General features: G+C 42.9%; 2 protein-coding genes and 1 non-coding gene across 8 annotated transcripts; 1 reads left to right on the top strand and 2 right to left on the bottom strand.

The window, feature by feature from the left end:
* Positions 1-212: 212 nt before the first annotated feature.
* Positions 213-16,576, bottom strand: zc3h7a (zinc finger CCCH-type containing 7A). The gene is made up of 23 exons (XM_084488514.1): positions 16,459-16,576; positions 15,528-15,601; positions 15,351-15,390; positions 14,827-15,030; positions 12,613-12,771; positions 12,178-12,258; positions 11,757-11,810; positions 11,621-11,660; positions 11,153-11,523; positions 9,432-9,696; positions 9,047-9,093; positions 8,805-8,952; positions 8,300-8,458; positions 7,163-7,368; positions 6,708-6,808; positions 6,091-6,272; positions 5,133-5,206; positions 4,515-4,648; positions 2,265-2,370; positions 1,961-2,069; positions 1,573-1,706; positions 1,066-1,229; positions 213-945 (listed from the first exon to the last, which is right to left on the bottom strand). The coding sequence occupies exons 2-23, from the start codon at positions 15,593-15,595 to the stop codon at positions 756-758; spliced, it is 3,036 nt and encodes a 1,011-aa protein (XP_084344640.1). The 5' UTR covers positions 15,596-15,601; positions 16,459-16,576; the 3' UTR covers positions 213-755.
* A 702-nt stretch (positions 16,577-17,278) lies between these two features.
* pla2g10 (phospholipase A2 group X) lies at positions 17,279-20,267 on the top strand. Of its 6 annotated transcripts, none has more exons than XM_084488283.1 (5): positions 17,483-17,864; positions 17,993-18,143; positions 18,281-18,324; positions 18,890-18,934; positions 19,056-19,342. In XM_084488283.1, the coding sequence occupies exons 1-5, from the start codon at positions 17,786-17,788 to the stop codon at positions 19,157-19,159; spliced, it is 423 nt and encodes a 140-aa protein (XP_084344409.1). In that variant the 5' UTR covers positions 17,483-17,785; the 3' UTR covers positions 19,160-19,342. The 6 variants fall into 6 exon arrangements, 5 of the variants coding, with proteins under 5 accessions (XP_084344406.1, XP_084344408.1, XP_084344409.1 ...); XM_084488281.1 differs by having other exon boundaries at positions 17,485-17,864; positions 18,847-18,934; XR_014646033.1 differs by lacking the exon at positions 19,056-19,342 and adding an exon at positions 19,351-19,382 and having other exon boundaries at positions 17,487-17,864; positions 18,847-18,988.
* Positions 20,268-23,210: 2,943 nt separating this feature from the next.
* On the bottom strand, positions 23,211-23,282 carry AC3HAE_007802 (transfer RNA threonine (anticodon CGU)). Its single transcript has one exon. It is a non-coding gene; the product is annotated as a tRNA-Thr (tRNA).
* Positions 23,283-26,641: the final 3,359 nt, after the last annotated feature.

The following is a 26,641-nucleotide window of genomic DNA, read 5'->3' as shown; positions in this document are numbered from 1 at the left end:
TTGTTACCTGCTGAAGTTAATTGAACTAACTCATTTCCAAATAGCTTATGAACAGCATGTATTTGTTTAATAAAATGTCATGTTTACAATACACCATGCATCAATTTCCATAATTTGTGTGTGCAAACAAACCAACAATTTAAACTTAATTTAAAAACTAGCACTCAGGATTATGTAGTTCATGGATTGAATAGATTTGACTTTATTTTCTGGTTTATGAGAAAAGGTCAATGCCGTGAACATCTTGAGTATAAAATGCCATTTATTTGGTCTTTGTGCACTTAACAATATTAAATACTTGGGAAAAACTTAAAATGACAGATTGAATAACTTTACTATCCCATGCTTGAGCATCCTTAAAAGGAAAAAAAAGAATCCCAAAAAACGATTAACCAACTGCTTACAAAGAACACAAATGTAGTCAACTGCAAGTATCCGAGTACCATGCCATTTTTCAATTCTATTTTTATACTGCTGAAAAGGTGCATAGCAAGTTTTCAAGGATTTTTGAGTCACTCAATTAAAACACTTGATGATTGATGCAACATGATGAAGGTACACATTTTGTATCTGAGGGGAGTGACCCAGAAACCAGTTCTGCCGCTGATTCTGCATGCGCTCCATTAATTATTCTGCCAGGTTGAGGTCTCCTCTCGTCCCAGAGAGGGTTCAACCCATTAAGCACTTGTCAGTGTCATAAAATACTGTGGCAAACCTTGCAGGTAAAAACGAAACTTGCCGTCCTGTTACTGTTATTATTGAATGTCCTTGAGCAGAAAACTGTATTTACCAAAGTCATTGTCCTTGGGTGCTATAAGATGGTCTTTCCTAGCTTTGGCGAGTTTCATCAAAAGAAATTCCCTGCGTTCTATCCACTCCTTGAGTTCCTGGTTGCCATGCGCCAGTTGACAATGCTCCGGCTCTGTGCACGTGCCTTTGAGATACCTGTCAAATCAATGGTGAAAGTGTCAGTTGTTATAAACACACACACACACACACGCACGCACGCATAACAACGTGATTGAAGTCTACAAACAGACTGTATCTGGTTGTCAATCAACTCACCTTTCACAAACTTTGAAAGTGCCCGTGGGAAATCGGTACTGCCAGCAGTTCTGGTCGTCCTCAGAGTTAAAAACTTTGTCTTTGTGTTTTTCTGACGTGATGTGCTGCTGCCATTGCTTGTCACTGTTGCAGTTTTTCCCGCAGAGCCAACAGTGATTTCCAGACTGCAGAAAGGGCACAACATTCTTTTAAGGTTTTATTTTACCACCAGGGGGAGTTCTCCCCCCTCTAACCCCAACATTTTTAGGTCTCATTCTGGCTACCCCAAGCGCGCACGCACGCACGCACACACACACACACACACACACACACACACACACACACACACACACACACACACACACACACACACACACACACACACACACACACACACACACACACACACACACACACACACACACACACACACACACACACACGCGCATGTTGGCTGACGCCGAGGTTGGGAAACGGCGGGCTGCCCAGTAAAGTGAAAAGTCCCGCAAGCAAAACCCAGGAACGCACCACTTCTTCTGCGAAGTCGGTGGGCATGACGATCTGCTTGCCGTTCTCCCGGACGGCGCCGTTCGAGTTCTCCTCGCTCCATCCGGGCTTCTGGGACAGCAGCCACAGCTCATAGAGCTGATCCATATCCTGGACTACGATGGGGGTAAAGAAACACGGTTCACATGCTGGCTGCCAGGGCCAGTTCACCTCAAAAAATAATTTCAGTACAGACTAGATATGTATCTAGATATATTGAGCGTAATGTGTGGTGGATGTTTTTTTGTTTTTTTTCATTTGCATCCCTTTAACTCATAATACCATCCTGTACGTCTGCTGTGCCACCCACAGGTTTTCCCCATCTGGGATTAATAAAGTGCATCTGGTTCGACCTGCTGGACAGACTCACTGTTGTTCTCCTTCATGTAGGTCCACAGGTCCCGCTCCTCGGTGCCGTGAGCGAACGAGCAGTTCCCGATGTACTGGCACTTCTTGCCGGCCGTCACGTGCATGCAAATCTAGGCAAATGTTAAAAAGAACAGGTCAGGGCCGCGTGCGTTTTCCGCTGGTGGCGTGACGCCGGTGCCCCTGGTGGGCCTTTCCTAAAGGTCAGCGTGTGATGTTGACAACGGCTCCCATTTAGCTTTTTCCCCGTCAGCATGATACACAACGTGTCAAATGTCAAAGCCTACAAGGGCTGTTCACCGGTTTACCTCAAACTGAGACGGAATCGGCTTCTTAGTCGGAAGCGCTCGCACCGTGGTCCACTTCTTCCGTTCGTTGGAGCTCACCAGCACCACTCTCCTGTCTTTGGACCATCTATGAAGCGGATGAACAGCTCGCATTGTATTCATTGTTTTCCCCGTCAGTTCACATGTTATGTAGCTTGTGATGTGCACTGATTAACATTTAAAAAGGACAGTCCCGGTCTGGTACCATCCTTAGTCTCACTAAATCATCAGATATATGAACTGTCAAAATGACTTCCTTGTAGCGATTTAGCCGAGGAGCATTTAGCTTGAGCACGCTTAAACAATGGTTAGACTAGTATTGTCCTTTAAAGATGTAGTGTGTAGGATTTAGTGGCATATAGCCACTACAGGGCTCCAGACTAACTTTTTGCATTGGTTGCACTGGTGCGCCTAACTTTTCTTTTTCGGTGCACCATCTCTTTACGATACACTTCCGGTGATTTACTGACTACAAGTTCCGAATGGAGGAGGGTCACAATGAATGGGGCCGAGATGATTTACAGTACAGGTGATGGTGCTCTTTGGTTGACAGCGGGAGAGGAGACGGAAGACGGAGCCGCGCTGTCCTATATGTTTCTAAACATATAGGTTACAGATTAACAAAGGCCTGCATGAGACTCATGGTCCTACCAACAAAAGTAAACCCGGTGTGCAATGATCATGTTTTAAATTTAAAAATGTGCTTAATGATAACGCAAAACATTAAAATAGCTACTTGACCCCACGACACGCACAAACATGCAACATGCAATAAACGGCAGGCGTGTTAAACAACCCAATACATCCAACCTACCTTGTAAGCTTGTTCAATAATTAGAGAGGGAGAGGAAATAGACTGGGTTGTTTAACACGCCTGCCGTTTATTGCGTGTTTAAGTTTGTGCGTGTCATGGGGTCCAGACTCTCAGTAGTAGGTCTGGTTGGAACAGTAGGCTGTTTTTTAAGTTAGTTTCAACCTCGCTTCATTTTCCCTCATCTTTTGTCACATTTATTTTCTTTCTCTGTTAAAGTTACTCTGGCACTCAGGTCGCTTGCAATTTTTAAACACACACAAGCAGTGAACAAGACCACAGCCAATCAGAGGCAAAGAGCCGACCGAGCTCTTTCTCTTATTGGTTTAGACCACGATATGATCCTACCACGAGTGTGAGTTCGGTCACAGGAGAACACATAGAGATGATGCAAAGGAAATTCATGTTTTCACCAGGGCAGCGTCAGGTGCACCAGTGCGACCTAGAAAAATTATTAGTCGCACCCTTAAATATTTTGGTCGCATGTACGACCAAATTAGTCGCACTCTGGAGCCCTGCACTAAACTATCCCTTTCCAATGCTGTAGGAGAAGCTAAGATGGCATGTACTGGCCTGTAGGGTGCTATTGGGAAATGTCACTAGTGTCGAAGGATGAGCTTCCTCGATAGATATATAAATAGTATTTAGTCTGTAAAACTGTATAGCTTTATAGCTTACAAGACAGCAATTATACTAGATGCCACCGAATTCTTCACACTGCAACTTTAAGAGCACATGACTTCTAGTCTAAAAATAACCACATTCAAGTCTAATAAAATGTAACTTTCTCTGCAGCCGATGACCCGTCACACCAGCATTCCTAAATAACCTGTTTGACAACCAGTCGTGAGGTTGATTAGCCATTACAAAATATATCCATTTCTAGAGAGCACTAGTTGTGCCCACTGAGCTGTCTGATGGACTGATCAAACTTCAGCCAGCAAGTTGCTACTGCCCACTAATCGGCCCCTTCCAGTCGACAAACACCCATTGCGATGTCAAATACTCATCAAAATGAATATAGAGAACCTCTATAATAACCAATAATCTAACATGTTTCTGCTTGACCTAACACAGCTCTGGCTAGCGTGGTTTGTTACTGTTGCAGCCATATTGCCCCAATTAATTCCTGACGGACAACCCCCTGAAAAGTACAATCGGCCGACCTACGTTCTGTCCCAACTGGTTTAACTGTTATGATAAGCCACATCCTATTAAGGAAGTCTAACATGATCTGAATGCCATTCCACACAGCCTCCAACGATCAAAACGACAACCATTTCCTCGATTGTGCAAACGGAAAATCCCCCACGGGCCTAATCCAACATGATTTAGACACATTTAATTTCCGTACACTGGGGACAATTCTACTGGGAGATCATGCAACCTCCCGCGGGATCTCGAGTCCTGAATGTACTCACGTGTGTCTGGCCTTGGCGGAGCAGTACTTCTTGTTCTTGTCCGCCTCGTTCAGCTGTCCGTTTCTCCAGCACTGGCCACAGACAAAGAGCATCTTCAGGTTGGGCGGGCCGAACTTCCTCTGGATAACGGGGGGCTGTTGGAGAGAGACATGGTGGAGGGGATATATATACATTTTGATTTGGAAATACAAGTAAAAGTGCAATACAGTTTTTTGGGACTCCAATTTAGTGAATGCATGTACTCAAAAGTAAACATAATTGCCCTTTCATTCATATCAAACATTACCTCAAACATATCGAACAAGACAAAACATAAAAGACGACTTGTTTATTTTTTATGACTTGTGATGTTGGTTGTTGTAATTTATGCTGGTGATATTGCTGTGATTGTTGTGTTCTTCCAGTGCCTATGTATGGTGCAAAGTAAACCTATTTTATTTGCTGTTGTAGTGTGTGTTGTACTGTGCCCTGTCTTCATCTCAGTACTGCCCTGTTGATGTATGTTATGTTGTGTTGTTGTGTGTGTGTGTGGTGGCTGGTGGCAAATGAATTTCCTCTTGGGGATTAATAAAGTCAATCAATCAATCAATAAGTGACTAAAAAAGTATGTAATCTTACCTGGCCTCCTTGTGCTGTTGTGATCGTATTCCAAAACTTCCTTGCTTCATGGACAATGTTTTCACAAGTGATTCCTACAGAAAGCACATTTTGAAGTTAGATTCACAAGTCCCCCACCTTAAGCTACTACAGTCAGTGGAGGCCAGCATGTGTTGACCCCCAGCCTCAACCTGCCCCTCAGTGACATGCATCAATAAATCCAATGCAAGTCACTCAAGGGAAGACGCATCTTCTGAATATAAACTATTGTAATAACTTTATTATAATAATAAATATGTACTTTTAGGATAAAGCTCAGTGTTTGTTGGACCTAGGATAAGGTCCTTGTTGGAAGAACTGACCAGACAATCAGTCAGTTTGACCAGACTGACTGTCAATCAGTATGATTGATAGTCAATCAGTATGATTGACAGTCAATCAGTATGATTGATAGTCAGACTCCCCACCTTGGGACCCTTCCCACCCTAACCAGAAAACAAACAGCAGAACAGCCCATGGCTGCTTAACCAAAGTCTCTTGCTGCTTACTAGGACCGAACGATTTGGGTAAATAATCTAATAGTGATTATTTCAACCAATATTGATTGGGATTGCGATTTAGTATGCGATTTTACTTCTTAAAAGACCCATTATGTTCTGTATTATTCACTAAACAAGCAATACATCTCTCTATTGTATGACCAACCCAACATTGGAAGCAGTCAACATATACACTGCTCTTTCCTTTAGGCCAGGCCTATGTGTTGAGATGAATTGATGCATGAATTGATAACATCTTTATTCAAATGTAATTGTGAAAAGAAAAATAAATAAGAATCTTACTGACCTCCAGTCAGCAACAGTAACAAACCAAACATTTATTTATTTAAATAGCAGTCTTTGCGACTTGCTAATCGGGTTCCATTACATCGCGATGTCTGTTTGAATTTGATTAATCATTCAGCAGCCCTACTGCTCACCCATCTCATGCTGCATCATCCACACTTTGAGCTCCACCAGGCTGTGGGCGAAGAAGCACTCGTCCTCCCGGACACAGCCGTAGCGCACCTCGTGGCGACAGAGGTCCAGCTGGTAGTCGGGGTACAGGGGGCGCACTTTGGAGTACCGCACCGTGTTCTCCTTCAGAATGTGGACCAGGCACCTGAGGAGACACCGCATACGGAGAAAGGTTAAAATGGTGATGATACAGGACACAAAATGTGAAAAATAGCATTTTTTTGGTGTGTGGGGGGGGGATCTGTTCACAACAAGGGTACGAGGCACATGCAACCAAGTGGTGATAGATTATGTTTAGACAAGCGGTCCATGTGGCCTTGGTTTGTTTTAACCTCCCCCCAGAGGTTATTTTAATTGGAATCTCTTGCATCACCTTTTCCGTATTAATATTTACATTTACATTTACCAAAAAACTTGATTTTAATCTAGACGAAAAACCTTGATGTAAATAGGTTTGTAGTATTATGCATTTGTGGTACAGACATTGCAATGTTTTTATGTGAAATTTGTTTATGATAAATATATTTCCAACAAGTAAATCCTGCTCATTTTTTCTTTGTTTATGCATGAAATTGCTTACTTGTTCTCCTCAAAGTCATGCTTGGTCATCGGATGAGAGCAACGAGAAGGGTTGTCCTGGCTGGCCTTGCTGATTATTCTGGGTTTGTGATCAAAACACACCTGTAGAAAACCCCATGGATTAAAATACAACACACTAAATAAGAAATGCATGCCCTATAAACCTAGAAATAAATCTTACAAAAAGGAACACACTACATTTTTTTTTTTTCTTTTGTGATTCAACAATAACCATAACCCACATCTTCTGTAATAAAACTGTCAGGGTCATTGCTTGTTCGTTCCAAATAGATGATTTTTAAGTAAATTATAGGGAAAATAGAAGAAAAGACAAGAACAATAGTCTAAACATCTTTAAACACACACACACACACACACTTCCCAAAACCTCAGCTATTATCCATCAAAACATGAATCAAATCCACGTGGCTCAACGCTGATGGCGTGACGGCTCACCCCGCAGAGGAACATGAAGATGCCCCGGTGCTCCTGGAGGATCTTGGGCACCGTCAGCTTGACGTTACAGCTGGGGCCCAGCGGGTCGAACAGCAGCTCCCTGGAGATGAAGCCCTTCCTCTCCATGGTCCACACGTCGATCTCCTCCTGGCAGTACGCAAACGTGCAGTGGCCCGGGTACAGACACTCCTCCCCGATGGCCACCTCTACAAACACACATCGGACCACAGGGGAGGACACTTTAGAGAGGGCGGCCTGGAAGATCTGATGCCCTCTCAAATGTGAGGAGAAGAGATGGGGTTAAGCTGAAGAAAGAATGCAGGTCAAGTCCCACAGTGAAGTCCCACGGCGACTTGGCCTGCAGGGACGAAGGAAGGAAGGACTCTTATCACAACACTGCAAAATATCCCCGCTGTGGGATTGATTGATAAAGGATTGTCTAATGTAATCCAATATGCTAATGTCTCTGCTAATGAATAGAATTAAAGAGTGACAATAGAGTAGTGATAATGAATATGACCCTAATGTGGAGGGTTTATGAGCCACGAAGAATTGAGTTAAAAAAGTGTCATTTGGTCAATGGATTGTACGAAGAAATAACCTATTTTAGTTTAAAGTGCAAGTGAAGCCACCGTTTCAGCCTTAAGTTGAATTTGGGTATTTTGGGCTGAGAGTTCTAGAAAGCATGTTAACCCTATGGTTACGACCCACGCCAGCTTTGTGATATTTTTCCGTCGTTGTGTATGATCATTATGAGCGATGCTGTGTATGAACTGTGCCACACGCGCACCGCAGCGATGGTCGTTATGAGTGAGCGATCATGTGTATGATGTCACACACCTTTTTAAAATTTAGACTTAAAAAATGAGGGAAAAAGCAGCATTGGCTCAAGAAAATCAGCAGCTCGTATCGGTCATCGGCTAAGGCTGCTGAAATAAAAAATAAATTAAAAAATCTGTATCAGCCCTAAAATAATCCATATTGGTCGACCCCTACAACAAAGCAAATGTTACTATGTTGAAAATCCTCCATACATCAACTAGTTTAAAAAAAAAAAACTACAAACACAAACAAAAACTATTCAGGGTTCACAGCCTCTTTAATAACTAGACTCAATACATTCATCATCCAAGATACCTTTGCAAATGTAATAGGGCCCGATGTACTGGTTCTTGGTGGGCCTGGGTCGTATAAGCTTCCATGTCTTGTCTTTGGGATGTTTGATTCGGCCCAGCAGGGCGTCCTTCTTGCACTTGTGCTCCTCGGAGCCGAGGGTGTAATCCAGCACCCCGGGTCCTGCGGGGGGGGGTTAACAAGAGTGCCAAACAAACAGCCTGTTTAAAAACCAACCAGACACCCCGCAAATACAGCTTCGTCACAGGCTACCGCTCTTTACAAATCTCAAAGGTTTCCTATATTTTTATTTAAGGCATTGAGCTATGACACTTTTGTCCAAAGAGACTTACGATCGTTCATTCACGGAGGAGCTGGGGATCGAGCTAGCAACCTTCCGGTTTCAAGTCAACCCCTTCTACCTACTGAGCTACTGCCGCCCTCACAGCACATTTTTATTTCTATGAGACATGTATCATAGGCACATGCCCCCTTGCCACTAGACCATCCTCCCCCCTCAGCTCCGTACCAGTTTTGATGAAGCACATGGAGCAGGCTTGCTTGAACTCGTGAGTGTCGGCCAAAGGGTTCTTTGTCAGGTCCACCGGAGCGGGGAAGCAAACATTGTTGTCAGGCATCCCGAGGGCCATGCCCGTGGGGTTGCCGTGGTTATTCAGCTGGAAGATCAATACTCTGGTTAGCGTACTGTAATACTCTGTAAGTTTAAGTTTTCAATGTTAAAAAAAGGCGACATTCAGTTAAGTTTAGTACCTGTGAATGGGTCTGCACCTGGGGCAGGTACGATGTTTGGGGGAAGTCTGTCAAAAAGTCAGGGGGGGTAAATTAAAAAAGGGTAAATACTCAAGACTGTAAAAGAGTTCATGTTTTTAACCAACAAATTGATTTAATATAACCCACATTAAAATTGTACACCATTCATTACTGTGCCAAATTACAGCACTGCTTTGATGCAGTGTGTCTTCATACTTATAAACCCTGTCCTAAAAAAAAAAAAAAGATTTGCTGTAATCTCACACACACACACACACACACACACACACACACACACACACACACACACACACACACACACACACACACACACACACACACACACACACACACACACACACACACACCTCCTTCAAAAGAATACCTGTGCGATAGTCTGATATGGAGAGGGTGGAGAGGGAGTCCAGTGAGTCCAGGTTTGAGGACAGAGAGTCCAGGCTGTCCATGCCCAGGTACATGCTGGAGCCTGACTTGTGGTAGAGCGGGGGCAGGTTGACGGTGCAGTGCGGCGCGGGAGAGTAGGGGAACACGCCGATGTGGGACGGCATGAAGAAGGGGCTCTGCCTGGGGCTGCCCGAGGCCACGCTGTTGGCCATGAGGAGCTGCTGCCCCTGGTCTGCCGACATGCCCTGGGAGGAAAACATTGGAGAGAAGAGGAGACCGGTCAACACACCCAGGGGAGGGCGGGGGCTAATGGAAAAACGTACATAGTGCAGGTTTAAAAAATTGCATTTATAGTTATCTCGGATCCAGCAGTCCTATGTTATAACAAAACTCCTGGGGGGGGGGGGTAACGCCTACATTTCCAGTTTCAGAGAAAATCTACCGAAGAAACACAATTTGCTTGAGTCTGTGAAGCTTTCAGAGGGGAGTTTTAATAAGTGTAACTGCTGGTAATTAGAAAGCTTTTTATAGTTTCCAACTGATGGCCAACTTTGAATATGTGGTTAACAGCCGATTACGCGCCGACGCATCCCCTCCTCCAGCAACACGACCCGCCGTATCCAATACGAAGCGAAACGAGGTTGAAAAGCCCCGATTTGAGTCGTCTCACTCGTCTGTCATAAAACTTAAGACATTTTTCTCAAGTCTACATTTTGAGATTTTGAGGCCCTGTCCCATTACTCCCCCTAGCCCTAGATTTGAGCCCTAGCCCTAGAATTTGTGCGTTCCCGCGGAGGGGTAGGTTGTTCCAATACTTAGGGAGCAAGAGAGAGTGCCTATTTTCCGTTAAAATCATCCCTTGGCAGCTAGCCAGCTCGGTACCTCACTTGCAGCTAAGGGATTATCACGATTTACCCAGGATACCTTGCAAACTCAGTAAGCAGCAATTTTTTTTCCATGTTTCTCAAACAGTTCTACATTATGTTAAATAATTTAACCATACAATCTGATTGTGTAGGTCGTCTTATTTTCGACACAAGGGTCACATTTTCAAATGTGAATGAAAATAGTAGTAGGCTTCTTCCTGTAGTGTAGACACGTCGATGCTTCGCGTGACGTAGGGGAGCATGTTCGCTGTGCTAATTTGCATTACAGTGGTGTCTCATTTCATAGGGAAAAGGAAAGATCTTCGATTTCATTTCCCTCTTAGAGGGGACTTTACTGTGGAGGGAACTCAAAGCAAGTGTTAAGGGGAGAGTAATGGGACGGGCCTAAAGGCTTAGTTATGGTTCCACGTTGACTTAACGCAGCGACGACGTAGTCGCTTCGACATAGTCGCGAACCTGTTTTGGTTCTGCGTCGGGTTTGCATTAGCGGACCAATCACAGCCCTTTTACAATTTTTGGGAGACGCCCGTCAGGTGCTTGCGGTGGACGCAAGGACGTTATGGGTCCTTAAACCCATAACTAAGTGTTGGACCATAACTAAGCGTTGAGTGTACATATACATGAAGAAGTGTCCTACGTTAGTGCCATTGACACACACACACACACACACACACACACACACACACACACACACACACACACACACACACACACACACACACACACACACACACACACACACACACACACACACACACACACTTAAAGTCAGCCCATCTGCCTATATTCACATGCTTAAGAAACACACACGGACCATGGGGCAGTCGGCGGGCCGCGCCTGGTCCAGCAGGTCGTCCAGGTCGTCTCCTATGAGCTCCGCGTCGCAGTCCTGGTCGTCGTCCAGCAGCGGGTGGGATTGGTGGCAGGCGCCCGAGCCGTTGACCAGCGGGGGCCCCGCGGGCAGCGGGGCCGGCGAGCGGCAGGGGTGCACCGGCAGCGGGGCGGGGAGCAGGTGGTGGAAGCCGGGGGCGGGGGCGGCCTCGGCGGCGGCGGCGGCCATGGGCAGCGGGGAGCTGCTGCTGCTGGAGAGGGCGTCGTCAAGCATGTGGTCGTTGAGGGGCGGGGCCACCGCCAGGGGAAGTTGTACGGGCATGGGGACGTGATTGACACCATAACGAGGCACTTCTGTAGAAGGAAAACCACACGGGAAAGAAAGGTCTGAGCATTGTTTTTTTTGTTTGTTTTTTTACATACTGGATGGTTATGTCTGTGTGGTTCTCACCTGTATCTATATCTTCCACTGATGAGGGGCCATGGGTATACTAAACGGATAAAAAAAATTTGACATTTCAAATTTATTTTATTTTATTTAACATTTTTAGGTTAAAAGGGTACAAATAAAGATCAGGTGATCTTACATTGTCACATGACGCTTCTGAATAGCTGGCTCCCGTAGTGACATTCAAGGCAGGCTGGGAAAGAGGAAACCGGGTTAGAATATTTCATCAGAACGGAAAAAGCCTCACTACGCATACAGGTTATATTCAGTAAATGAGAAACCACTGTACAACTGTTAGTAGTCCTTAGGAGACTCATTCGTCCACAGGCCCTGATTCAGATACACTAATTTAAAAAGGGGGAGGGGCTGGGCCTCTTACTCAAGGTCCACAACACTAAGGGTTGTGGACCATGGGACTTGAACCCGGTACCTTTCGGCTGGGAGGACACTACACTACCCTGCCTCCCAGTGCCCAAATATGGTGAAACTCGGCATCTAATCATTTCCATGATTCTGATTTCCTTGGACTGATTCAGAGGAATGTCTTGGAGCAAACCTACCTTACTCCTTATGTAAGCTTTTCGTATTTTCAGGCCCAGTGCTTTGGCGAGCTCCTGAGTCAGTTGTATGACACTGGGATCCTAGGAAACACATCATAAGGCACGGTTCAACGGATATTCCGGCCATAAAGAAATAAAAGCATCATGACATTAGATGACTAGACCACAATAATAAGAACATAGGCTTTAGAAAGTGAGTTTTTATAATTATATTATAATCTATAACTTAAAAGGGCTAGGGGTATTAACTACAGAGTTCACAGACCACATATAAATAACCTGGTCAGATAAATACATTTATCAAAACAACAAAAACAAAACAAAACAAAAAAAGACGAGTTGATCTGTGACCTGAGGCACAACTACAGTTTATAGAGTTTATAGCTCAGAAAACCACATAACAAGAAATAAATAAAGTCTTAAACAAAGTCCCACCTGAGGCACGACAAGGGAGCACTTGGCTACGGCCTCATAGGCCTCCGCGTGTCTGCCCATTTCTCGCAGGGACTTGGCTTTCCTGTAGTGTGCCTTGTAGTTGTCCTTGTTCAATTCCAGTGCTTTCTCACAGTCTTTCAACCCCTGGTCATACAGCCCCTGTGGAGAGGAAGAACCGCACCGTCATTCACACTGGCTCCTTAGCAGTCCTGTAACTACCCTGGTTGATTTACCGATCGGCTTTTAAGGGAATTTTCTAGAACCGGGGGGGGGGGAGGGGGTCGAAATATTTTCAGTGGAATTCATATTGACTGCATTTATACAAGGCGCTTTTTAATTAATTTTGGAAATTAATTAGCCAACACGTTCAAAAACGACTTGGTTTCAGATACATGTCAAGCCGTAAGCTATCAAAGCCCTACATACGTCTATATTCTCTCTTAAACCACATTACATTCAATTCACCTTTAAACTCATGTTCTTAAATGTATTTATCAAATTAGCTCAATTTGTCTTTGGCAAAAGAGAAAAAGAGCAAACTCAAAGCACGATAATGCACGCATGGGAATAACACGTGTAATGATGTCGAGTCCGGACTGAACTAACTTATGTAAAACTACCATGTATACAGAAAAAGAAAAACAAATAAACCAAACAATGCAAACTCCAATCCTCAAACAAACCACTGATATCTCTTGACTCCCATGTCAAGTAATCAGATTGATGGGAGGATTTTGGCTATGTGACCTGAAGCTATCCAGTTATTTCTGGTCTATTTTTATAGGCCAGTGAAATAACTTATACCTCCAAGTGCAGGAGCTCAAGTGTACAAGCACAAGCGACCGTGGAGAAGTTGATTTACAAATTCAATACCGACTGACTAGAGAAACAAGACAAAGTTTGGTTTCAAAGCAGATATCATTAGGTACACATTTATATTTGCCAATATCTTTTTGTTGTTGTTAGTACCTTGTAATAATGCCTGAAGAATGCAAAAAAAAAAAAAACTCAGACTAGTCATTGTTTTTTTAAATATACAAAAACAGGAACAAAAAGCAAAAGGTTTAGCAAGATCAACAAAATGAAAAGCCGGCCGATACCAGAGTCCTTCCTTGGTAAAGGAAAGCAAAAATGAAATCATGCCAGGACTTTATTAGTCCCACTGTTCTGGAAGTTTTTCAGATATCCTACACGGCAATTCACGACAGGTGATGCCGTCATACAATCAGATACAGTTGATAAGGTTTTTATGTGGGCCGGACATCTTTCATTTACATATCGTTGGGATAAAGGTCCCTCCACAGAGTGTCGTTAAAAAAAAAACATTTTCTTTTTACACATACATCATTGGTATATTATACAGATATTTAATCTGTGAAATATTTGTTTGGGTTAGGCCTGGGCGATATGGCTGAAAGACATTTCACAATATAACTTGATCATATTGATCGATATCTATTGATAATTTTAATGACATGAAAAGACTGGGAATTGCCAGGATTTAAACACTCAATGTCGATACAACAATGAAAAACACTCAAATATTGTAAATACGCATGGAATCGTGTTTGTGTAACAAACCCAGCTGCTAGATTTGGTGGTCCAGTCTCATCGATATATATTGAACATGTTTTATATTTGATATTGAACAAAAGTCTATCACGATACGATAATTTATTGTTTTGTTGCCCAAGCCTAGTTTGAGTACTTTTTTGCCAGGTCCCTGTCTTAAAAAAAGTGCAGTGTAAGGGGTGTGACGAAATATTGTATTAGTGAAAATGTGTCTATCAGACATCGACACATTGTGTCAATGAGACGTTGCAAAAATGGTTTGCGTATCAGGTCATCTATTCCTTAACAATTATACATCTAATCATACAAGCTAATCTGTCATGAGTCCTCTAGTCTTTTTCTTTGCGTTGTGTCAACAGAAGAGGGGGCACTCTGACTGAGGCTAGCGGGTCAAACATATTCAAATCTATAGACTTAAAAGTTTTTGGTGTATTTCCATAGAAATGAAAATATAGGACAAACTGCATTGTTTAGCCTATTTTGTGTCCTTAAAATAAAATACATTTTTCGGTCATACATAGTGAAGAAGGACATGAAGTTTTGCTACAAATATCATTATAAATGTATGAAACCGTGAGCTGAGAGACTCGTCACACCATACGGAGTATAAGACCAGTGTGATCCTCACACATCAGTACTTACCGGCACTATATTCAAGTAGGATGCTGCACGGTTTACATACAGGTTCTCCAATAATCCCATTGGAACAGCAATTTCTTCAGAGTCTGCGTATTCCGCTATACTCAAGGCCTCCGAGTACATTTCAATGGACTTGGTCCAGTCTCCTTCTTTAAATACATCGTTCCCTTCGCCAAAAAGGTTCAAGACTAGGTCCTTAATAAACACCTGAAGAAGTAGAGGAAGACATGAGTGGATGAAAAGCAAACTTTTTGCAATGCAACATGTCATGAAATGCATAGAACACAGCACAGACTTGCTGGTTAATGGTTACATCTGTGCCAAAGTAAGTCATTTGTATTTTAAAATACTGCTATTCCAATGTATTCTCCTATTTTGCATGCAATTATCAGTCTTAAATGAATTCCTATGTACCGTTTTGTCTTTTGCATAAGGTAGTGCTTAATATCACAGAGACTAACCTGGCTAAACAAAAAGGTTAATACATAAAATGAGAGCTTTAACAACGTATCCCTGACCGTCCTTACCTCATACTGTTCTTGTCGCCCAGGATATGGCAGTGTTGATCTAAACATAAACAAATCAATGTTAGAGATATTTGCATTTTGCGTGTGGTAATAACCGGGAACAGCACCATCTATCAAGGCAGCAACAACATTCCCTTGATAAAAATGTATAATCTTGTACATTGTCATTAAACTTACTGAATGAACTGTAAGCCTTTTTGAATCTCCTGCCAACGACTCCTTCTGTCTTGACAGATGCCAGACATGATTTCCTGTAAATATCCAAAGGTATCAAGACCTGTTATACACATTTTCAACCTATTATACATCATAAAAAGTTTTTCCTATAACAAAAGTGTCAAAACGTGACACGTGTTTGTTGGAAGACTAATAATAAAGAATAATAAAGGCATCTACACAGGTTATATGTATTGAATGAGTTCCTCGATTGTAAAAGCGATAGTCAGATATGATGCCAGGGAATTGACTGGCAATGAGTGCAACTTCCTTATTCGCCAATGACGACATCCCAGTACGAGGATCCGACCGGTAAAGTTAGATCGATACGTCGGACTATTCTACATATTACATACACGCCATGTTTCATTTAACTTATCCTAAATACTGGTTTCAACTACTTCCACATTAAATGGGAGCGGGAAAGGAACGACACACGTGTTAAAACTGGGGGCAGGAACCTGAGCCAGGGGGAAAAAAATATTATAATCATTAATCCCCCCCACCCCCAGAAATAACTTAATACCCAGGGTTCCCACGCGGTTACATCAGGCTAAGAGGACGTCCACGACACACTTTCTCTTGATGTCGTGGGGGTTAACACGGCTGTTCTGATCGCTTATCAGTGGTCATTGTACTGCATGTGTATCGCGATATGTCGTCATTGTACAACACGACTCTTGTTTATTAATTTCAAACACCATATTTCACATGTACGCTGTGATTTGGAGCTGGTATTACAAGTTTGCTGAGCCTAATAAAGCCGTGACGTCTCTTTTGCCCAAGTTGGTAAATGCAACCCAAACAATAGCGTCCATTAAATGGCAGAGGCTGAGTTTAACCGCAGAGTGAGGCTATATTATCTATTACGGATGCCGACGTCGATACTCACATGAATGGGTCTTCGTCAAACAAACATCCAATTGGCAACGTATATATAATAAGATCGTTTTAGTTGTGATAACAACTTTACATCTGGTACGATCGCTAAAGGCCGCGCTTTACTAACTACTTCTTCTTGGGAAATGCTTGTATGCCACGCCGATGCTGTGGGTTTGACTGCCACCCAAAGGCGAGCTGTAGGCATGGCAGTCTTAAGACCAAACAAATCATTTTCCACCTCTAAAACCAACAATAGCGTCCAGTTGACGACCCGGAGCCGAACACCGTGGTGCGGCAACGCACTGTGGTGTGGCAAGTCGGGTTTTTTCGACTTTTTTCGATGTTTTGCGTCACAGCTGCCCCAGTCGAGTTTGAAATGTAAATTTTTCTTGTTAAATTTCAATTAAATAATTTATAATAATTTATCTAATAAAAAAAGAAGAAACAAATCATTTTCCACCTCTTAAACTGGTTATATTAGGTAGCCTCAAAGGTTTTTTTTCCCCTGTAGCTATAACAATAACAATTGACCCCTGCATTGGCGGTTAGAACTTGTTTCCATTGCTATTTGAGAGAGAAAGAGCGAGAGAGATTAATGTATCTGTTTATACTGGATTATACTTGTTTCTCATGCCAATACAACTTTTTTGAATTGAATTGAATTGACCGAGAGAGAGCGAGAGAGGGCGAGAGAGAGAGAGAGAGAGAGAGCGAGAGAGAGAGAGAGAGAGAGAGAGAGAGAGAGAGAGAGAGAGAGAGAGAGAGAGAGAGGAAAATATTTTTGTTCCACCACCACCCCTAGATGGCGTATCCTACACTGGAGTAGGTTGTAGGTTTGCCCAATAGAGTATACTTCAGAGGTTACTGACTCAGAAGGTGTATAAAACAGAAAGTAAACGCTTGACTTCACTACAGTAGGGGCCTGCTGCATATTGTAGTTGACAGTACACCATGGGGGGAGTTTATTGGATAATTTTCCTCTTGTCTGGTAAGTTATTGCTTCCATTGAGGACATTTACAAACCTAAATTGCATCTTATTTTATGAAACAAGAGGAGTACATAAAAGTACTGGTATACTTTACTAACTAATGTGTCAGATATGTGTAATTAAGGAACAGGTTGTAGCAGGATAATCATTATTCCCAGTAGGGCTTACCTTTAGGCTGTTCAACCATGGCAAATATTTATTTTGAAATGTGTGTATTTGTACACTTCCCTTCACTGCCAGGGGTGAACCTAAGCTCTATTCACTTTCATATCGAGGGACTAGGGATTCCATAGCAATGGCGCTCATACTAATTCTTATGCACTTCTATTTATACAAATTGTTTGAATAATGATTATTTTTTATAATTGTTCACTGTCTCCTCCTTTCAATTTTCATACAGAGTATGTCAATTGTGCCTGCATACAGAGTATGTATGTACACACACCCAGGGTGTACACACACTCTGTGTGCTCACACACACCCACACAGACCCCCACACACACACACATGCATCTGTTTTTTGTGTTGATTTTACATCAGGCGTTGTCTCGGCAGAGCGACACAGCTCTCTGCGGACCAAGCGGGGCCTTCTGGAGCTGTTCGGGACCATCGAGTGCTCCACAGGCAGGTTCCCCCTGGCCTACATGATGTACGGCTGCTACTGTGGACTAGGGGGTCAGGGCTGGCCCCGGGACCGGACCGACTGGTGAGGCGGAAACAGGCTTTACACACTTGGTTGGATCACGCTCCATACCCTTGTTGTTCTTTTTTTTGTTTTCTTTTCATTGTAATACAATTAAAAAGCCTCAAGTCTCATGGGACTTGTATCTTTCTTGTAAACAGTCATTATGTACTTGACAAACCCCGCCCACCCCATGGTGAAGGAGGTATCGTATTTTTCTTTTTCTCTTCCTTATTTCCCCTTCAACAATGCAGCTGCAAAGCTGGTTCAAAACAACATGGGCATTTTCATAAATATGTCCTGCTTTTTAATTAATTAAAGCTTGGTTAGCCCATTTATTTCAGAATATTTTTTGGTCATATTTGTTGAAATTCTTTCTACATCCCGACAGCCATCCATAACCATAACAATGATCGGACAAACTGGTATCTGTGGCTGTTGCATGCCTGTAATTGTGCACGCCCGTTGATTCATTTAATTCAGGCCAAATGAAATCTTATCTTTCTGTTTGCCTTCCTTCCTGGCAGCGTGGGCATGGTCTGCCCATGCACTCACTATGAAGGTGCGGAATCCCCCAGGCACACCTATTGCTAAAGTCAGTGAGCTAGTCATGTGTTTTGGGGTGGTGCTTTGGAGCGAGGCCTGAAGTGAGAGGGGGGAGTTCTTCGGTTGGATACTTCCAAAATCTAATTTACCCTGGCTGGTTTCTCTAAATTGCCTTCCCCAGCTTTAAACAACCCAAGTGTGTATGGCTGTGGTTTCCCTAACAGCAGAGAAGAAGAGGATGGAAGAGATGGAATCTCCGGCCCACACATGTAACATGCCTGCATGTCTCCCCTACACACGGCCCAATGAGGGATCCAAAATAGGCAAAGCATTCCACACCCAACTCTTAATCGCTGTCTGCTTCCTTTCCCCCATGCTCTCCCACCACAGGCACCAACACAGCCCTCCTCTCAAACCATTTAACGACTCTGTTTGGTTCAACGTGGTGTCCTTCCTTGAGACTAAAACAGGGATCTATGACATTTAAATCATAGTACTGGGGAAGGCAGGTTCTAGGCTGGAGAAAACCCCTTGAACCCCAGGGGATGAGTGTGTGGTATCATTTCTTCTCGTATCTACGCCGTGTTATTTGTAGATTTCGGAAAAACCTTTACGATACCCATGTTTCTATAGAATATTTAATATTCCATGTAAGTCATATTTATTTTTTGTTCTTCTCACACAGGTGTTGTCATAAGCACGACTGTTGCTACGGAGATGCAGAAAGGATGGGCTGTGAAACCAAGATGAGGCGGTATCACTGGAAGTGTGAGGACATGGAGCCAGAGTGTGGTACGTAATATTTCGTATTATTATGAATTGTAATTTTTTGGGGGGGGGGAATTGGTTGGTGGTTTAGAAGCTGCAAAACACGCTTCAGGTGAAACAGAGGACATTACAGTGGGCCATTTGGCCTGTCCACACCCAGTGGTTGGTTTCCATGGTAAAATAGCAATCACAGCGTTAATTAAAGGGAGGGAAAACACTGGGTGCAGAGGGCTAGTTCATTACCCATATCAAGACGCATGAAAAGCAGGGTTTTCTGATAAGTGGTTCATCATTTTTGTTTTGCAGCGGTTAAGCATTCATAGGGTACAGCCGCAAATAAATGAAGAGTGCCTATCACAGCTATACGTTGTTTCCTTTTTTCACAACGAAGCTCGTTTTGTACGAGTCAAACCGTGTACGTATTTAAGAAGGAAACTTTACAGGAAAGGGGGAGATGTTTAAGGTAGGAAAAGGTTTGCTGTGAAGTACGGGAATACATGTGACACATTTTCACACATAAGCACCAAAAGAAGAAGATTCCGCATAGGGTTCGCCCTGTTGGACTCACTATAGGAGCCTTGTGGTGGTGGTGGTGGTGGGTGGGCAAGGTTCTTCTAACATGTATTTTACCTTCTGGTCACTCACTCACTTCTCTATTCCAGATAATCTGAAGGACAGATGTGAAAAGCAGCTGTGCAAGTGTGACAGAGAGGCGGCAAAGTGCTTCAGGAAGGCACCTTACATCTCAAAATATGCTGCTTGGCCGGATTTTCTCTGTGGCAACAACCATCCAACATGTAATATTTACTGACTCAATAAATATACTTGGATGAATGTGGCCGTGTGTGTCTGTATTTGCACATCAACAGTATGGCTGTTTCCCTTATATATTCATCCAGCAATAGAGCAGTGCAGCTGTGCATAACTAGCACCACTAAATCAGCTATACAAAATAACGACAGAAATGTAGAATATTGTATATTTTGTGGAGAATTTGAAATAATGGTGGGTGCCCCAAAGGCAATTTGTTTTATTTATAGACATATATATAAAAATGGTGCTCCCTACTGCACCCACCTCATTTGTTATTTTTGTCATTGGAGAAATATTGTTGAAATATACAGAAAAGAAAAACACACAAAGGCGGCATTAGCTCATGAATGGCTTCAGACTTAATGTACGCAGCATGAGAGAGTTGCAGAAGTGACTTGATAACAGAAAGTAGCCAACATAATTGATTGTGTAGAACAGAAACCACAGTATTATAAAATCCTAGACAATGGCATGGCTACAAATTGCAGACTGAACATAATAATAGCCAAAGAAATTGGCTCACAAACATAGTGCGCTTGCATGCTATTTCTTGGTATGTCATTGTCAGCCGAGGGAACAGCTTCTTCTCAAAGGTAGGCACACTGAGGCAGAGTGCGGAACAAGCGCTCTATGTAAAGCACACAGATGATACGGAAGAGAGGAGCGGAGGTGGGAATCGTAATCAAAGGGGCGAGCTGGGGTCAATATACCAAGAGATCCGTCCACGGGGGATACAAGATGAGGGCGTAGGGCGAGAAGAGTAATCCGTTGTACAGGTCCAAGTACGAATAGTAGAGAACCAATTCTGATCAGGCTAAGGCACAGGGGCCAGGCCTGAATACATGCATGAAACAAACAAAGGTCCAAAACAGGGGAGCTCAAGAGGTCACGGGAGGTCAGGCATGAGGTGGCATCAGGTGTGTAGGGGTCACGGTCACGGGTCCACAGGTGACGTAACAGGTGTGGATGGCATGTCGGTGATCTGGTTTCATTGTAAGAAAGGATCTGTTGGAATGCACCAGAGCCGTACTGGATCCAGTGATCACACTTAGACCTGCTGGGTCCGTGTGCCATCAGCACTATTCATGGGAACATCAACATAAAGTGTACATCACATGCACTTCAGCACCGTGCACCGTGCAAGCCATCAACAAAGTACGCATCACACACACTTCAGCACCGCTGGAAGAAATCCTAGGGGAATCACAGAGTTGGTTTTAAATTGTATCAACACCGGGCCTGAAATGTGTAAATTATATGCTTTTAGTCACTGTATTTGATGGTTTCAGTGGTTTACCCTGAGGGGTTTTAAGTACTGTATGCATGGAATGTAGTCAATAAAGTGAAATAACAAGCCCTATTTATAATCCAAATATAATGACAAATACCTTCATATAGTGGAAGTTAAAGGTATGTTGAGACTCAAAGCAGCTACAGCAGTAGCGGACACGATGTTCCCTCCCTAGCTGCCCAGACGCTTACCACAATATTGTTACTTCCTTAAATATGGAGCCAAGCCCTGGAGCTATAAAGTTGCCTCCTCATGCACCCTCATGCTTTCAATTTTATATTTTTTTGGTTTATTTATATATTTTATTTACTATTCGTGAAGTCTTCATGACCACAATATTTTTGTATTTCATTTAGAGCCAGGGGTTACAGTTCTAAAGTGCCCCCCTTACATTTTGAATTTCCCTTATACTTCTCATGAAGTGGTTTATTCCATCAGTAAATGCAAGAGAATCCACGATGAAATGGCATAGCAATGGCTTGTTGACAACACTGATACTATTTGGTAGCCACAACCTCCATTTTTATCTTGCTTTGCTTGTTTTTATAATCACACTTTTGGAATGTCTCATTACGAACATCATTGTTCTCGTCAGGCCACATTCTAGAACAGGATGGGTACCGCAACACACAACTAATATGGAATGTTGGCCCGAGAAGGCCAATGTCAGTTGGGCATGTTCTACTGGTGGTAGAACATGGTCTACTGGCCCGATGTTGGTGTTTGTTGGGGCAGTGTGCAATTCGTTGTTACTACACATTTTAAGAACATCTACCACACTCCACTGTTGAACCGTCATTATCATTAATATAATAGCAGCTGATAGTAATCATATTATCCTAATAATCCTATAAGCAGCTGCTAATGGAAAGACATGATTGCATTAGTATCCCTCACAAGAAAATATGTATTTTTTGATGTGTTATGTAACCCAAACACAGACTGATTGTATATTGGATGGAATCAAACGGGCCACTGCATGTTCAAAGTGCAAAGTGTATCTTATCCATCTTTGGGTTTGGACAAATTTAAGTAAAAACAAAAAAAAATTTGACTTAGAAGAGCCTTTAAGACAAAAAACATCAGATTAAGTCAATTTATTTGCACATGATATTATTATTTTACGGATTCTACTATGTTTGTTGAATATTATATTTTTTTCATGGAATGTATGTATTCTAACAGAAAGCTAAGACACACCCTGGAAGGAAGTGCCAAGAAGGAGGGTTTTGATCTGCATTCATCTGCATTCATTAGTCATGAGTCTTCAAGCAAACCCTGATAGACAGGCAGTACTTAAGCTTAAGAGAGAAAAAACTCCTTTAACAATATGAAAAAAATTAAGAAGAATGTCGTCCATTGTCAGAGGCCAAACAAACTGTTGATGGATGGTGCTGATGGATTTGCAAAATAGTTTTAACAGCCCAAACAAGTTCTGTCTAGCTGGGACATCACTAGTTGTGTGTTATAGGACTATATGCACATCAACAAATCAGTGGATTGCAGAGACCAGCTCTGGTGATGTAAAAATCTGTAGATTCCATACGGTAGAGTCTATGTCATCGTGTCGTCTAGTGTTCTTTCATGAGGGATGCTGTGAACTCCTTGACTACGCGAACATTATTTGTACCTAACTATTGTTTGTTTAATGCCTTTGTTGACCAAACTGCAAAAGGCACGGACGGGGTTCGAACCCGCGATCTTCGGTTTACGAGACCGACGCCTTACCACTTGGCCACCGCGCCTGCGCTGACAATGCCTACATTGTCTTATATAAACGGAGGTATCGTTGACAGTCACATACGAATGTGCATATTCGAATAGTTACACAACCCAACAAGCCTTTGACTCATTTGTATCTTAAAATATGTATGAGTTACCCAATACAACTAGTCTGTGACTAATTAGCCTCTCAAAATATTTTACTGTAACAATTGAAATGCACTGCTTTAACTCTTCTACTGGTCAACTTAATTTGTACACGCCAAACACGCTAAACAAACGAGTGTGGATCGCCTATCTATCAACACATTACACCTACATGACACTTAATTTACCTACTCTAAAGGATATGTTGGAGCAGAATTCGGTGCTGAGCACGTTTCTTGTAGGCTACGCTTCTGTGCAGACAGACAGGTAGATGCCAGTTCCGTCACTAGAGGGAGATGTTGATACGCTTTAATTTCTTAAATCACCCACCTTCAAACATCAGGGGATACCGATTGATATTTGTTGTAGTGCAGATAGCCTCGGTCTAACGGTAACGAAAGGATTTTAGAGCATCTTTCCAAACCTGCAAAAAGGATGCAAGGATTGCACTTTCCATATGGTTCATAATTGATTAGACAATGATTAGACATGTAAACCATTTTAAAATCGGATAAAACGAGACAAATTCAGACAAATAAATCAATAGTTTTATTTATACATTTGCAATGAATACACATGGATATGAACTGCCTCCTCCACTGTTTCCTCTAATGGTTCCTCCACTCTTTCCTCTAATGTTTCCTCCACTGCCTCCTTCACCGCCTCCTCACCTCCTCCACTACCTCCTCCACTGCCTCCTTCACTACCTCCTCCACTCCCTCCTCCACCGTCTCCTCCACTTCCTCCTCCACTGCCTCTTTCACTACCTCCTCCACTCCCTCCTCCACCGTCTCCTCCACTTCCTCCTCCACTACCTCCTCCACTGCCTCCTTCACTACCTCCTCCACTGCCTCCTTCACTACCTCCTCCACTGCCTCCTCCACTACCTCCTCCACTCCCTCCTCCACCATCTCCTCCACTTCCTCCTCCACTGCCTCCTCCACTGCCTCCTTCACTACCTCCTCTACTGCCTCCTTCACTACCTCCTCCACTACCTCCTCCACTACCTCCTCCACTACCTCCTCCACTGCCTCGTCCACTACCTCCTTCATTGCCTCGTCCACTACCTCCTCCACTTTCTTCCCACTACCTCGTCCACCGTCTCCTCCACTGCCTCCTCCTGCTTGAAAAATGGAATATAATAATAATAAAATAAATACATTTGTGTAAGTGCTGTTACATCAATTCTTTGTTAAAGTATGTTGTTAAATTTTATGTTAAAATAATTGTTGAAAAGTATTTAGATATTTTTTATAATTAAAAATATAAAAGGTTTAACGTGAATCTAATTAATGTATTAGCTTAAAATAACCCACACTCATTTTATGTAAGTGTATTTGTTCAGATTGGAATTTGACTAATATATTGCCTATACAAATATATTTTTGAATTAAATTTTATTGGGTGGTACGGGGGCCCATGACAATCATTGTACCGGGGCCCTTGGCTGGTTCAGACTACACGATTCTCAGATATTCCTCCACGATTTAACATGTCACACTATGCGATCACAGCACCAGGAAATCTGGCTTTGTCTAGTCGGAAGACTACAAGATTCGAGGGTGCGATGCTCTAGATAATCTTTATTTTGTATTGTTCACGACACACGCAGCAACAACGCAGCAAAAAAGTTCCTATACTAGTCTAGGCATTATGATGGCGGTCAGGGATAGGGTTAGGGTTAGGGCGTAGTGCAGTGAAGTCTAGAGAGATGCGGGGATGAGCTGTAATGTCATCCGCACCCGCTGCTTAATATCAATAATCCATCCGCCATCCACCCGAAGCAATGTTTTTTTCAACAATTGATACCCGCAACCGCCCGATCATCATTCATTTAGGGTGACCAGACGTCCCGGGTTTGCGGGGACAGTCCGGATTTTGAGTTGCGTGTTCCGCGTCCCGACAAAATTCATCCTCGGATTATCCGCGGTGTCCCCCGGGTGTGACCGCCAATTTCTTTACTAGTTAGTAAACACTGCGCGAGCTCCAGCTGTTTGCGGGATTCCTTAACTGGTGGCGGGGTTTCCTCCATGTCAACAATGGATACGTCATTGCGATTGCCCCAAAAATTCTGGCATGCCAAACTTTTCGTCGTGGGGTTTTCGAACGTCGCAGACAAAAACATCGCAGATTGCAAGCATGTCACATTACAAGACCTCGTCTCGTCGCCGACCTTTCAAAATCGTGTACGACCCGCAAATGTGTCTGCGACGAACGAATTGGGGCAAAATCGGGCTGAAATCATGCAGTCTGAACCAGCCATTAATGACCATACTAACGCCACTTTCAACTTGACATATTTTATGACAATGAAAAGCAATTGACGTTGCCAGCGTTTTTTGCCAACATCCAAAAGAACGGCGGGCTGATGGGGAAACGAGTGGGTTACGGCTTAAATTTGCAGTGTTTCAGCGTACCGCCGCTACTCCGGAGTGACTATGGGCCGAACTCAGTGCACTCTGCTCCATCGTGGTTAGATTACAAAGAGCTCTGCACTGTTCGAACCGAAACTTGAGCGCGCACTGTATTATTATATTATCGAAAAAGTTTGCGAAATTGCGAAATAGCACGTACTTTGAGTGAGAAATAGGAGGTGTGGTGTGAGAGTGCGTGAAGAGTGCAGTTTGCCTGAGTCTCACGTTCATCTCACGGGAATTTTAATATCACAGACAGAGAGGAAGATTTTATATCTAATATGCTACACAGTAAAAAGTGCTGGGTTATTTTTGTAAACACTGCTGGGTTATTTATGCTGGGCCAAAATTATGGGTTGTTTGGAGCACTGTAAACACACTACTGGGTTGTTTGTGCAGGGTAAGGGGCTAATCTGGTTGGGTTATTTTGACCCAGCTGTTGGTGCGTTCATTTTCCCGCTATTCCATCGTGAAAGTTCCACGGTGGTGGTGGAACATTCTGGATATTTCTTTGTGGTCAGACCAGACGAACGGCTGGCAGCAGGATTTCATTGTAGGTTAAATTTGAATACTTATTTACTTATATTTTCAATGAGTTTTGGTAACAGTATGATCTTTCCATCACGTCACACTTTAACTTTGAAATAAACAAACAGATTCAGATTAAATCTGTGATTTAAATCAGCATTTATTGGCTGACTGAACTGCTTTAACAATCGGTTATCGTTAGCCGACTACAAAGCTTTTATCGGCCGCATTTTTGAATATTGTATCTAATGTTTAGCTGTCTCCTGGTTTACTGTTTCACCTGTATTAATGCC

The sequence above is a fragment of the Micromesistius poutassou genome (genome assembly GCF_964030765.1).
Source record: "Micromesistius poutassou genome assembly, chromosome: 1".
In the NCBI taxonomy this organism is placed as follows: domain Eukaryota; kingdom Metazoa; phylum Chordata; class Actinopteri; order Gadiformes; family Gadidae; genus Micromesistius; species Micromesistius poutassou.
Note: the sequence above shows the minus strand (reverse complement) of the source record. Positions and strands in the feature narration are given on the sequence as shown.